This window comes from Echinops telfairi, unplaced genomic scaffold (genome assembly GCF_000313985.2).
Source record: "Echinops telfairi isolate 266 unplaced genomic scaffold, ASM31398v2 ScPeMD7_3533;HRSCAF=4204_0, whole genome shotgun sequence".
NCBI classification, from domain to species: domain Eukaryota; kingdom Metazoa; phylum Chordata; class Mammalia; order Afrosoricida; family Tenrecidae; genus Echinops; species Echinops telfairi.
This window is the reverse complement of record NW_022107431.1, coordinates 7797757-7812284: the sequence shown is the minus strand read 5'-3', so window position 1 is coordinate 7812284 and position 14528 is coordinate 7797757. Positions and strand designations below refer to the sequence as shown.

Below are 14528 nucleotides of genomic sequence, written 5' to 3'. Positions count from 1 at the left end.
TGGGGAGGTTAGTCATGCTCTGTCTTCTCTACCCTGAAGATTCATCTAGGGAGGGGCGGGGGATCGCAACAATCGTATGAGGATTGTCTAGCTTTTCAGAGTGCTTGTGGTCCAAATTGCACCAGAGTTGCCCAATGCTAATTTGAATATAACCTAAAAAGTGGAAATGAAAGATTGAGCTCACAAAAATAGGTAAGCCCAAAGGGAGAAAAACATCTGACTTTCAGAGTGAGACACAGGTTGAATCCAGGAAAAGTTAGACCTTGGAACGATGGCGTCCACAAGGGAGATGGCCTTTCTGGTCAAACGAACTCACCAGTAATAGAGCAAGAAGCAGAAGTTGGGCAGCGTCACGGTGAACTGCAGCCACCTCCAGTGAGGAAGTGCATATGCCACCCCAGTCAGCACCAGTAGCCCCATGGTGAACGCAGCTTGGTACAAGATCCCCACTGTTCTCCGGTAGCTCAGCCCGACAAATTCTGTAACTGCACAGAAAAGTCAAAATCAGCAAGACAGGTGGTTGGCTGCTCAAATTTTGGGGAACTAGAGTTCTATCACTTTTAGTGTTCTTGTTAGATGCCGTGGAGTCAGTTTTGACTCAGCAATCCCAAGATGCAACCCAAAGAAACACTGCCCGGGCATTTTTTGAGATGGCTTGTGTAAATAGATAAAGCATGCTTCCTGAAAAACAAATGAAAACTTAATTCATTAATTAATTTTGAAAAAGCCCTAAAACTGCCCGGGCCTGCGCCACCCTCACAATTTGGATCTATCTGAACCCATAGTTGCAGGCACGATGCCAATCCATCCCTTGAATGATACTTCTCTTTCATTGATCTTCTCCTTTCCCCTCTGCTTTTCCAGGGACTGACCACTCTCGGTCACACGAGCCAAGTACATGGGGTGAACTCTTGCCATTCCTGCTTCTAAGGAGCATTCTGGCTGTGCTGTCCATGAGACTTTACATATCCTTGACAACACTGTCATTTCTTCTGTACTCATTGTGCCACTTCCTCGTGCACATGAGGCTATTGAATGTACCGTGGCATGGCCCAGGCACACCTTCGTCTTCAAGGTGGCCTCCCTGGTCTTCAACACTTTAAAGAGATCTTATGCAGCAGATTCACTCAGCGCAATGCATTGTTTGATGTCATGCCTGCGGCTTCCACGAGCATTGACTGTGGATCCAATCCTTGACAGCTTGGATCTTTCCTCTGTTTATCATGATGATGTCTATCGGTCCAGTTGTGAGGATTTCGATATTTAGCAGTTTTATTGGCATATCATTCACACATGCAGCTTGTGCTGTGTCGAGCGTGTTCTTCCTTTTGGACTATTTTAGTGTCACGTTTTTGCACGTCCCGTTACAATGCTTTATGTTGTCTTCTCGAGCAGCTCACCGGGTCTCTTGTCAGTCCGCTTCGATGCGGCCCATCTGTTCTTAAGATGACCTTGAAATTCAGAAGAGATAGACTCAAGGTCGTATTTTGGTTCTTGTAGACCAGGGCTTCTCAAACTTTTGAAACGGGGCCAGTTCACTGTCCCTCAGACCCGTTGGAGGGCTGGACTATCATTTAAAAAAATATGAACAAATTCCTATGCACACTGCACATATCTTATTTTGAAGTGAAAAAAGAAATGGGGCAAAAACACCCGGTGGGCTGGATATATGTCCTCAGGCCATAGTTTGAGGACGCCTGTTGTAGACTTTTAATTTTCTTCAGCTTCAACCTGAACTCATTTTGCCTGATAATATTGAATAGTTTTATTTAATGGAAATATGTAATATTGAGTCCTATTTTACTGTTGTAGGATTGCTATAGTGTAAATTAATGTATTTTTTAAAAAACCACCTATATGGAGAGTTTGTTAAGATATTGTTGATTTCATTTCTTGGGATGGGCTGTGTAAATATATATGGTATTCTTTATTTTTTAGGTATTTTTCTTTTATTATTTATTTACTTATAAATTGGGTGAAGGTTAACGGAGCAGATCAGTTTTTCATTAAAAATTCATATGCACTTTATTTCATGTCATTGTTTGCCATCTGGGGATTATGGTGACTGCAACGTCACTTATCCCATTCCTTCCTGAGTTGACTATTTCATTCCTCCTTTCCTTTTTTAAAAAAATCATTTTATTCGGGCTCGTACAACTCATCACAATCCATACATCCATCCATTGTGTCAAACACGTGTACACTTGTTGCCATCATCATTCTCAAAACATTTGCTTTCTCCTTGAGCCCTTGAGCCCTTGGGATCAGCTCCACATTTTCCCCCCTCCCTCCCTGCTCCCCCTCCCTCATGAACCCTTGGTAATTTATGAATTATTATTATTTTGTCATGTCTTACACTGTCCGACGTCTCCCTTCACCCACTTTTCTGTTGTCTATCCCCAAAAATAAATGAAAAAAAAAAGAAACAAATCCCTCCAGATGCCTTCTTCATCACACCTAAAGAGTGGTTTGAATGGCTTAAAAATAGGAGGAAAGCACAACTGGGGTCTTTAGTGACCAAGAAGTTCATCTCAAACAAACAGACAAACAAAATGAATGTAAAAACTTATAAATCCCATCTTGTAGTTGTTACGTACTTCAGAACAGTTCAGCTCATAGTGGCCCTAGGTAGGCTAGCGCCAAACACTGCCTGGTCCTGCACCAACCTCACCAATTGCTGCTCTTTGAGCCCATTGTTGGAGCCACTGTGTCAATCCATCTCCTTGAGAATCTTCCTTTTTTTTCATTGACCTTTTAGCAAGCAAGAAGTCCTTCTCCAGGGACTGGCCCCTCCTGATAACTTATCCAAAACGAGTGAGATCAAGTCCTGTCATTTTGGCTCCTGAGGAGCATTCTGGCTCTCCTTCTTCCAAGATAGATCGGTTCATTTTTTTGGCAGTTCACAGTATATTCAGTATTTTTCACCAACATCATAATTCAAAAGAGGCTTGCCAAGATGAGCAATTGAATGATCGAATAATTGAAAGAGCAAATTCAGCTATAATTCAGATACACCCACAGAACTTCTATCTTGGGTCATAAAGCAGAGTGATAAATCAGAATTTGAATTTAGATTGTAAATTGTGAAAAACTTGACTATATGATCTTCTTTTACCTTTCTTGCAATTCCATTAATTCACGTAAATGATTTGCAAACCTCAGCAGGTGCTGGAGGCAGCTAGTTGTGGCTCACGGGATCTGATTTTTAAATATTTAGGTGTTTCATAAGCTGGTGGTTATAAACATTGGTATCTTGAAAGCAGCCATGGTGGAAGTATTTCCACCAAGCAAAGTGGAAAACACTGTAAATCATGTTTTAAATTTTTTTTCTAAGATCGCTTTACCAGCATATTACAGCACAGGTGTAATGAAGAACAAGCTTTATCCAACCCCATGACTACATCCAGACAACTGAGGTTCATGGTACCTGGAATTAAGTGAAACTCATTTTGATAACAAAAACACACTTGCATTCTTGATTTTCCTGTGTACACATTGAGAATAATTGGGGCTTACTATAGCGGGCTAGTGCAAAGTAATACAGTCCTTTTTACAAATCAGTCCTATTGTTCATCACTGAATCTTCCTTATGAATAGGCTGTAAACTAGATTCTCACTCTCTGTAACACTCCAGTGTCCAGGAAACAGAAATTCCAAGAAGATTATATAAGAATCTCGGCAGCATGAAGTTTACCCTTGTTTTTGTCTTCATCGCTTTCTTTCCTTAAGAGGAGGAATGCAGAATGAGTTGACTGAAAGGCTTTAGAAATTCTTTTGATACTGGAAAAAAAAAATCTCTCTCAACATGGTCTTGAAACGGAGTCCCTTTTGCTAAGCAATTACCCCCCACCTGGCTCTATTTTGGCAGTCAAGACCCTTTGTTCTCGCTCACAGCTGCAAACACAAGCAGACTTACTCAGGATGTAGCCTATTACCCAACCTGCCTTGCTGACCAGTCCTTGGATCAGGCGGAAAATTAACATCCATGTGTAGGTGGGAGAGATGGCCATGAGAACTCCAGATGTGGCATTTATGAGGATTGTAATTAAGAGGCAGAGCTTACGGCCAAATCTGCAGATAGAAAACAAACAGAAACATGCCAGAGAATCAGATGGATGATGTGGAAAATTCGTGGATGCTGTGGACATCCAGAAGGCAGCAGAAGCAAGTTCTGTATAAGGAAATCCAGAGGAGCTAGGAGGATACTTATGAAGAGAGCCCGCGGCTTCAGGGCACTCAGTTCAGGGCTTTCATCAGAAGGCTGGGCATACGTTTTACTCACAAGGAGCCACATTCAGCCCAGGACAAAAGGAGCTGCTCAGTCACAGACTGTGGAGGGGATTTAGGAAGAGAGGTGATTCTTGCAGGCCACCCAGTGCTGAATGCCCTTAGGATCTAGCTAGTTCTTACGTCATCATCTGAGCTAGGGGCTTTGCCATAGTCATCTCAACCAACAACTCACCTAAGAGAGTTTTTGCTTTGGCACAAAAGAAATTCAATGTTCAATATGCACTTTCCACAGTTCCAAAAGTGCTTCTGGACTTGGTAGTATTTGTGTGTTTCCCTGGAAACACTTGGTGTCACACTCCCATCACTCATGACACTCTGAGTTCAATGCTGGGCTGCTAACCCAAAGGTCCATGGCTCACATCCACCCAGATGCTTTACAGGGGAACCATGAGGCTGTCTGCACCCGTAAACTTTTACAGCCTCACCAGGGGAAAGGAAGTGGGGTGTCAATAAACCCAGAGACAAGGGAACAACAAGTGATCTAAAATCAATGGTGAGGAGGGCATGGAATGCTTGGTGGGGCTTGATCAAGGGCAATGTAGCAGAGAGGAATTACCAAAGTCCAAATGAAGGGCGAACATGATAGTGGGACAAGAGGAGAGTAAAAGGAAATAAAGGAAAGAACTAAGAGGCAAAGGACATTTATAGAGGTCTAAATATAGGCATGTACATATGGAACTACATTTATATATAACAATAGGGAAATAGATCTATGTACATATATTTATTTGTTAAGTTGTAAGGCAGCAGACAGTCATTGGGCCTCCACTCAAGTACTCCCTCAATGCAAGAATACTTTGTTCCAATTACCCGGCATTCTGTGATGCTCATCTTCCCTGACAAGATTGCTGAAGACAAAATGGGTGGACAAGCAAGTGTGGTGAAGAAAGCTGATGGTGCCTGGCTATCAAAAGATATAGTGTCTGGGGTCTTAAAGGCTTGAAGATAAACAAGTGGCCATCTAGCTGAGAAGCAAAAAAGCCCACATGGAAGAAACACACCACCTGTGTGATCATGAGGTGTCAGTGGGATCAGGTACCAGGCATCAGAGACCAAAACCGAAAAAAATCACATTGATATGAATGAGCGGGAGGGCAGAGTGGAGTCCCAAAGCCCATCTGTAGACAATTGGACATCCCCTTACAGATGGGTCACGAGGAAGAGACAAGCCAATCAGGGTGCAGTATAGCACCAATGAAACACACAACTTTCCTCTAGTTCTTTAATGCTTCCTTCCTCCAACTGTCATGACCTCAATTCTACCTAACAAATCCGCTAGACCAGAGCATGTATACTGGTACAGACAAGAGCTCACCACACAGGGAATCCAGGACAGATAAAACCCTCAGGACAATAATGAGAGTAGAAATACCAGGAGGGGGAAGGGGAAAGTTGGGGGGAGAAAGGGGGAACCGATCACAATAATTGACATATAACCGCTCCCCCACCCTCCACCCAGACAACAGAAAAGGGAGACCGTGGTCCGTGTAAGACGTGAAAAAAATAATTTATAAATCATCAAGGAATCTTGAGGCAGGAAGGGCGGGGCGGGGTGGTGGGTGGAATGAGCTGATACCAAGGGCTCATGTAGAAAGAAAATGTTTTGTACATATGACGATGGCAACATGTGTACAAATGTGCTTGACACAATGGATGGAAGTATGGATTGTGATGAGAGCTGTAAGAGACCCCAATAAAATTATTTAAAAAAATCTTTACAGCCTCAGAACCCCGATACAGGGTTGTAAGAGTCAGACTTGACTTGATGAGACTCAGTTGAAAAGAAGGGTCATGGGTGCTTTCTGGAGTAGACTAGTAGGACCGTGTTATAGATTCGATTGTGTCTCTCACAAAGATGTTGAAATTCTAATCCCTGTCCTTATGAATGTGACCTTGTTGGCCATTAGATTCTGTCTTTGAAGATGTTTTCAGCTAAGTCAACAAAGGCATACGGGATTAGAATGGGTCCTAATCCCTTCTGAGCACTGTCTGATGAGTGGGGTGAACTCCTAGCCAGAGCAATAAGAGAAGAAAAAGAAATAAAAGTTATCTATGTTAGAAAGGAAATAGAATTCTCTCCATTTGCAGGTGACATGATCCTCTCTATATATAGCATCCCCAAAAGTGCACAGGAAAACTTCTAGTGCTATAGAAAAATTCCATTTACAGTGTGTCTAGGAGAACAAAATGCCTGGGAATAAATGTATCTAGGTAGGTAAAGGACTCATTCAAGGTAAATTATAAAACACTGTTGTAAGAGATTCAAAAAGATTGAAATAAATGAAAAGATGTTCCTTGTTCATGGATTGAAAGACTTAATATTGTTAAGATGTCAATAGTGCCCAAAGCAATCTAAAGATTCAGCACAATCCTAGTCAAAATCCCCTCAGCTTCAACTTTATCTGGAATGGCAAGAACAGCATTCCAACTGAATAGCGAAAGAGAACAAAACCGGAGAACTCACATATCCTGATCTTAAAATATATTATTCAATGCAATGACTAAAACAGCCCGGTACTGGTGTAACAATAACCACGTAGACCAATAGAATAGAATTCAGAATCCAGAAATAAACCGGCACAACTGATTTTTTTTATGAGTGCTAAGTCCACTTGGTGGGGAAAGAAGAAGTCTCTTCAATAAACGATGCTGGGAAAATTAGATTTCCACATGCTGAAAATGAAACAGGATCTATGTCTCATGTGCACAAAAGCAAAGAGAAAATGCACCCAGGGCCTAAGTATGCAGACGAAACCATAAATTTCTTACAAGAAAATGCAGGGCCAATGCTCTTGGGGCTTAGCTTTTAACAATGGAGTCTAACAACGAAAGCAAAAGGCAAAATCAATCAATAGGGCCGTACACAAATGAAAAACTTTTGTCCTTCATAAGGCTTTACTCTCTAAGTGAAAAGCCAAGTTACTGACTGGGGGAATATTTTCAGACCGGAACATTTACCCCAGATTACCGGGCATGAAACATTAACCAGTGTGCCACTAAACACAGCCCTTATAATGACTGGCCATTAGAGTAAAAAGTGTGGATTTGGCGAAGGATGACTTTTTGTCAAGTGATACCGAAATCGTTCTTCAGGGAGTTGTGGAAGAAGAAGAAGAAGAAGTAAATGAGATGTTTTATAAAAGATTGGTTTTCCAGTTCTCTAACACATGACTGACTCTCTCCATCCCCTACCCTCCTTCCTTCTTATACTTCCCTCCCTCCCTCTTTGCAAAACCGATGCTCCCACGTGGACTTGGTGTAAGACTCCATACTCTCATTTACCACTTTTTCATGAAATATTTCTGGTTCCGCTGACAAAGAAACCAGCTGTAGAGGCCCAACCACATCGACTGCCATGGAATTGCTTCTGTCTCATCTCGACCCTGTGGGGCAGCGGTTCTCAACCTGTGGGTCCCAACCCCTTTGGGAGTCAAACAACCCTTTCACGGGGGTCAGCCCATTCATAGTAGTAGCATAATTGCAGGGATGAAGTAGTACTGAAAAGACTTTCATGGTTGGGGGTCCCCACCACATGAGGAACTGTATGAAAGCATTGCGGCACTAGGAAGTCATTGATTGGGGGAGCAGACAGCCATATCTTCCTGCTGGTGGGGTTGAGCTGCTAACCTGGAGGTTAGCAGTCCGACACCGGTTAGGGCACATTTCAAAATTCTTCTTAGAAGCTCACCTGTTTCATTTAGTCTTGGTTTGAGCCATAATATACAACGGGACTCCATGAGATTTTAATCCCAGTGCATAAAATCTGACAATTGTTCAGAAGGAGCCATTCGACATATGGAAGAGAAATAGCCTGCCTTTTCTGGGTCCCATCACAGTTAAGCATTGGGCTGCCCACCCCGTAAGTCAATGATTCAAACCTACCAACAGCCACTCCACAGGAGAAAGATGGGCTGCCTGCTCCCATAAAGGTTTATGGTCTTGGAGACCCTAACTCTGTCTACTAGGGCCTCTATGATCTGGGATCAACTTGGTGGAAGCGAGTTTGGGGTTTGGTTCTTGCTCTTTACACAAATGCAAGCAGAGCAAAAGGAGGGCAAACCACCTCCCAAACTGCAGGCAGCCTGAGACAAAACTCGAAGTATGTGTGAAGCCTTCGGGGGCAGCATCATGAGTGATGACTTAGATGGGAGATTTCGACAATGGAACACTCTGATGAAGTCATTTGAGAAGGTGGATAATTGACAGGGATTATAAACTAGGAATGCACTGTCAGTGGAGACTTGAGCAGGTCTCCTGCTTTGTGAGTGGGATGAGAATAATTAACTGGGTCATTTGTGGTTTGAGGCGGGGTTCTTGGCCCACATCCTCTCTGAGTTTCAGTATCTGCACCTTCTAGGGAGGAAGGGAGGAGCCTGCTGGCCAGACGGCCTGGCCTGGACTCTGGCCCTCCTGTAGTTAATGTGTCTCTCCTGATCTTCTGGGTCATCTCCAAGCAAGTAGGCCTCAATTCTGTGGCAATAAAACTTAAAAGGAATGACCTTTCTTTTCACCTTACAAGCCACCTAACAGGACGTTTCCAGAGCAGCCCTGGCTGGGAGACTGGGTGCAGTTAGAAATGTGAGGTGGTAGAGGAAACTGTTTCATGACTAAATCAAAACCCAGCCCACCGCCATTGAGCCAATTCTGACTCATAGCAACCCTATTGGGCAGAGTAGAACTGATCCCTATGGTTTTTGAAGCTGCAAGTCTTTATGGGAGCCCACAGCTTCATCTTTCCCCCACAGAGCTGCTGGTGGCCTTGAACTGCCAGCCTTGAAGTTAGCAGGCAAATGCTTAGCCCACTACTCTATCATCCTCCCTCCTTCCAGCGTCCGATGGCACAGCCCCTGTAGAATTGCAGGTACACCTGGGCCTGGGACACAGTAGGTTGTTGCTGGGACATTGCTGGTTATCTTTAAGACTTTGGCAAGTCTATATCCAGCCTGCGACATACTATAACCCAAGGAGAAGTTTGTATTTATCGGTAAAACTTGTATGCATTCTTAAATATGTAAAATGCAGTAAATATTGTATGCATACTTAAATATGTGAAACGCAGAGTCATGGAGTTGATCTTGACTCATAGTGACCTGACAGGGCAGAGTAGAACCTTGGGTTTCCAAGGTTTAAGTATAGCAGTGCAGACTGTTTCATCTTCCCCACAAGGACTGGGGTGGGGGGTTCAGACTGCTGACCTTGTGATTAGCAGGTGAAGGCATAGTCCATTACATCATTTAATATTTACTCCAGGTTTGAGCTTATCTGTATCAGAGCTATAGTTGGGGAGGGATGAAAGTGCTACAAGCTTGAAACTCATTTATCATTTTTGCAGAGTTAAATAAGAGTGTGTGGATATGTATTAAGGAGCTTCCAACAGTTCATGGAAACACAGAATTAAAAGATAATAGAATAGTTTCACTACTTAAAAAAAAATGAAGCAAACCAAACAAAACTTGATTATAAATCAAGTGCATGTTTTACAGAGCAGTTTTACATTCAACAACTCATGTACCTTTTACTTCATCACGTTAATTGCATCCCTTCGATGTAACACCCCGGACCTCACTCCCTCTCAGTCTCTGGCCTCCACTCCTCACCTCACCCTTCTGAACTTCATTCTTGGGCCAATGCTGCCTCCTTGACCTCAAATGGTTGATTGTTGCAAGGGGTGCATACCTCACTAGCCCTATCGTTTCCCTTATAGACTGGTCTATTGTGTAGCTGAAAAATGAATCACAAGGATGAGTTAAGTACCAGACTGAAGGGTGACTCGAGTATAGTCTTGGGGGTTGCACCAATCGCTATCTGACCAGTGAGCCTGGTCTTTTTAGAAATTGATTTTGAGTTTTGCTCTACCTTTTTCTCCCATTCTATCTAAGACTCTCTAATGGGACAGTGTCTTGGTTACACACACACACACACACACACACACACACACACATACACGGACCCTGGTGGTGTTGTTGGTTAAGTGGCGGGCTGCTAACCAGAGGATTGGTAGTTCAAAATCACCAGCCACTCAGGAGAAAGACATGGCTGCAGGAGAAAGACGCAGCTGGCTGCTTCTTGTAAATATTCACATCTTCAGAAATTCTACATAGGGTGCCTCAGTGTAAGATTAACTTGATGGCAGTGGGCTTGGTTTTGGTTTTTAATGCCGCAGTACCTTTCCATGACCCCTACGAGTTTGAAAATAAAGACATAAGTCATTACTAGCTTTCAAAAGTTAGATAATGAAGAAGGAAGACAGAAGAGGAATTGATGCAGTCCAGTGCTGGCGTTGGCAGGGACTATGGAATATACTGTGGACTGCCGAAGGAATGAGCAAATCTATCTCAGAGGAAATGCAATCAGAATATTCCCTAGACGTGAGAGTGGTGAGACTTTGACTCACTTGCTTGGACACGTCTTGAGGAAAGCTAATTGCTAAACATCATGTTTAGTAAAGCGAGGATCATCAGAAAATAAGGGAAACCCAAAATGCGATGGGCCGATCCAATAGCTGCAACCATGGAGTCACACAGGCACTGGTCGTGATGACGATCAGCACTGGGAGATGTTTCGTTCTATTTGAATCCGGGTTGACTCCACAGTAGCTGCCAGCAGTAACATTGCTAGGACTGATGCAGCAGCAACAGCTATGGGACTGTAAAGACGAAGGTGAGGATATCATGCTCTCTGAATTTGGGAGCAGGAACAGATGTTTTCCAAATCTGTATGCGTGCTCCCATTCCACCATGTTTATTGCACACCTACCTGTCTGCTATGTAACCGATCCCCATGGACCCGATAAAAAATCCCACATTCACCGCCGACTGGACCAGATCCAGCATCCAGGAGTTGGAACACACGAGGTTAAACTGCCCCGGCAGGAGAGGTGGTCCACATGAGAAAGGAAAAAACAACAACATCTAGTTAGAACCCTGCTGCATGTGACTCAGCCTGGGCCCTCGTGACCTCTTACCTGAAGTGTGGCCGAGGGACAAAAGTACAACCATGTGCTGATGTGTTCACTTTCTTTGCCCAACCAAGAGACTTTCCATCCAGTCTTGTCAACATCCCACCTGGGAGTGTGTCATTAGGTCAACCATAACTCAAACCAAACCCACTGCTGCCAAGTGGACTCTGTACCACAGTGACCATACAGGACAGAGTAGAGCTGCTCTGTAGGGGTTCAAAGGCTGTGAATCTTTGTGGAAGCATCTTTGTCCTGTAGGGTGGCTGATGGGTTTGAATTTCCAGCCTTCTGGTTAGCAGTTGAGCACTTAACCCACTGGGCAACCAAGGCTCCTAGGTCAACTATAAGTCCAAACCCAATCCAACCAGACCCATGGTCATTGAGTCAATTCCAACTCTTAGAAGCCCAATGTATTGTTTCTGAAGCTATCAATATTTATGGAAGCAGATCGCCTCAGCTTTCTCCCGAGGAGCAGCTGACGGGTTTGAACTGCCTACCTTGTTATGAGCAATTCAATGCTTCCCAGAGAACTTACCAGGGATCAATTATAACTCACTGTCACCGAGTCAATTCCAACTCATATTGACCCTACAGAACAGAATATAACTGCCCTTTGTTGCGGTTTCCAAGACTTTGCATTTTTATGGGAATAGACAGACTTATCTTTTTTCCAGCAGAGCAACTGGTGGGCTCGAACTGCTGACCTCGTAGTTAGCAGCTCAATGCATTACATGCGATGCCATCACCACAGTGCTGGCTCAATCAGCCGGCATGAAGTGATGACTCCACTTATAAGCGAATCTGTGCTTTACTTTTGAACTTTAAGATACAGAAGAAAGAGATGCATCGGGCCCCTGGAGCCTCCCCTGTGAAGGACATCTTTGATAGCAAGGGTGGGTGGGTGGTGGGTTAGAAGCATCCAGTTAAAGGCTGTTGCGTTCAGGACTTTGAACTGGTTCATTTCTACGTGAAATGCAAATTCTCAAGCCGGCATGAACCAGCTGGAAGTCCTGATTGCATTTGCTGTCCTTTGGGGTGAGATGCAGAGGAAGTCAGGAGGCCAGGTTTCTAGAGCCAACTCCACTTACACTTCCATGCGCCTTGGACACCAGTGGTCTCCGCCCTGGACCTCAGTGTCTTCTCCCTGCGGGCTGGAATGATATCAGCCAAGCTGTACGGCCTTGTAAAGTTTATGGTGCGGAACATGTAGATCTTCTGCATGTCACATAACTATTTGGCCACTTTAGATCCTGAACAAAAATTAGGCTCCTTTCCAGAAACATCTGTTCATACAGAACATCTTCCCATTATCTAAGCCGTTGTTTGAAACAAAGCCAGGCAACTGGCTTCCTCAGTGTTTTTCAGAATAATTTCATTTCCCCATTTTGCTTTGTCTTACGGAGGAACAAGACTCCGGCTTTTTCTCCATTTGCAGCAAGAATTCTCAATTAAATTGAAATGTTAAGTGTCATGTTAAGAAAAATAGGACTGTAGCATGTTCTCTGACTCCAAAGGGTTTTATAGGAACACTGAGCTAATTAAAGAGGGAACGAAACAGCCATCCGGAGAAAAACTTCCTGCATCACAGGAAGGCAATGAGTCTATTCCAACTCATCGTGCCCTACAGGCGAGGACAGAACTTCCCCTGGGGGCTTCTGAGACTGGACATCTGTAGGGGAGTCGAACCTCCCCCAGGTGGTTTTGAATTGCTGGCCTTGAGGTGAGCAGCCCAACACATAACCTGCTACAGCACCGGGGCCCCAACACAGGAAGGTACAGCTCAGGGGAATTCCATAAGCTTGCCAGATGTCTGTCCTTCTGCGTGGTGGGAAAACTCAGGGGGAAGGTAGGAGTTCTGGAAAAAGAGGAGACTTCAAATTCTTCCCCTCGCTGGCCTTATTTCTGGCAGTGGTGCTAGCCCTGGTGGTTTCTCACCATTGAGCCTTGGCATAAACTAGAATCATTGTCAGAATGTGTCACCTCCGGGCTAATCTAGACAAATAGGAAGCTCTGTTCATCTAAAAGCTAGGGTCCTGGGTGGCACACGGAGTGCAAGGAGCATGTCGGGGCACAGGCATGGGGTAACTCTGGAATCTCCCAGAAGCCAAGTTCAGTCATTTGCTCTCTCCCTCTCAGTCCTGAGCATCTAGGTGGGACTCACTCACCTCGGTCACAATGGAGGAGCCGGGCGAGTCGTACACCCAGCCGTGCCCGCAGGGCCCCAGGGGCAGGTGGCTGCTGTTGGTGGCCAGGCCGGCCAGCGGGTCCACGCAGCCGAGGGCGCTTTGATTCCAGTCCACCTCATACCTGCGGCACTGGCGAGTGAAGGCGTCGCCCTCGGCCCCCAGGCCGGGCACGGTGTAGTTCAGCTCCTCGTCCCGGCTCCAGCCACACCGCTGGCTGAGCCCAGCCACCCCGGGGTTCCGGCAGCGGTGGTCCGGGGTGAAGCCCAGGAAGACGATGCCCACGTAGATGGGGGCGAAGGTAACAGAGAGCAGAGACAAGAGGAAGAAGGTTTGTTTCTGAAAAAAGTGAAAGTCCCCGATGTGTTCTAGGATGTCATCTACTGTGGGCATTCTTGCTGGCGGCGGGGATCGCTCCACGAGGCTGCTGTGGGCACAGGCCGCCTCTGGACCGGCAGTCCCAGGGAGAGCCGCAGCCTGCTCCAGAGAGCAGCCCTGGGTGCAGACCTCCCCTCGGCCAGGCTCGCCCCACGCTGCCCTTCTGCCGTGGGCGTGGGTTCCGCTGCTCTCCCAGAGCCGGCTTGTTCCAGGGCTCCGTGGGGTATGGGTTGCTGCTACCTCACACCAGCACACAAACAGCCCTTTCTCTCTGTAACCTGAGTGCTTTCATGTCCAACAAACCTGTTAATCTTTCTCTAGTCCGGGAGGGGCCTCAGAGCTGACCCCCACAGCCACCTCTTCTTTGGGTCCTACTGAGCAGGTCCCAGTAGTTGGCTGCCCGCCTGCTGGGGTGAGGAACATCTGGGCCTTGGGACCGCGCTCCTCTGTGGACTCCGATTGGGCTGCGAATTCTTTGGGCTCGTTCTGCAAACAACAGCAAAGGCTACACGCTGAGGCTGCCTCTTTGGGGGTTTGTTGTCCTCGGGTTTGATAACTTTGTCTGTTCCAAGTGTTTATCCAATCTGAAAGGCATGCTGACCCTTCAACCCCCAAATGCTTTTCCCCTAGACCCACTTGGGAGGAAGGAATGCAATGTCCACTACACGTTTATGTCCGTGCAGGGGGCACCTTAATTCCACGGCCTTGGTCTCAGATTC

At 45.4% G+C, this 14528-nt stretch overlaps 1 protein-coding gene across 3 annotated transcripts in view; it reads right to left on the bottom strand.

The window, feature by feature from the left end:
• SLC22A2 (solute carrier family 22 member 2) overlaps nucleotides 1-14100 on the bottom strand; it is a 43645-nt gene extending 29545 nt beyond the window's left edge. The window contains exons 1-4 of one of the 3 annotated variants that reach the window (XM_045294449.1): nucleotides 13414-14100; nucleotides 11047-11150; nucleotides 3917-4071; nucleotides 317-485 (exon numbers count right to left, since the gene is read on the bottom strand). In XM_045294449.1, the coding sequence (XP_045150384.1) occupies nucleotides 317-485; nucleotides 3917-4071; nucleotides 11047-11150; nucleotides 13414-13824 (839 nt within the window). In that variant the 5' untranslated portion in view covers nucleotides 13825-14100. The remainder of the gene's footprint in view (nucleotides 1-316; nucleotides 486-3916; nucleotides 4072-11046; nucleotides 11151-13413) is intronic. The other 2 variants (XM_004701918.2, XM_045294450.1) reach the window with 2 other exon arrangements.
• Between the last annotated feature and the right edge of the window lie 428 nt (nucleotides 14101-14528).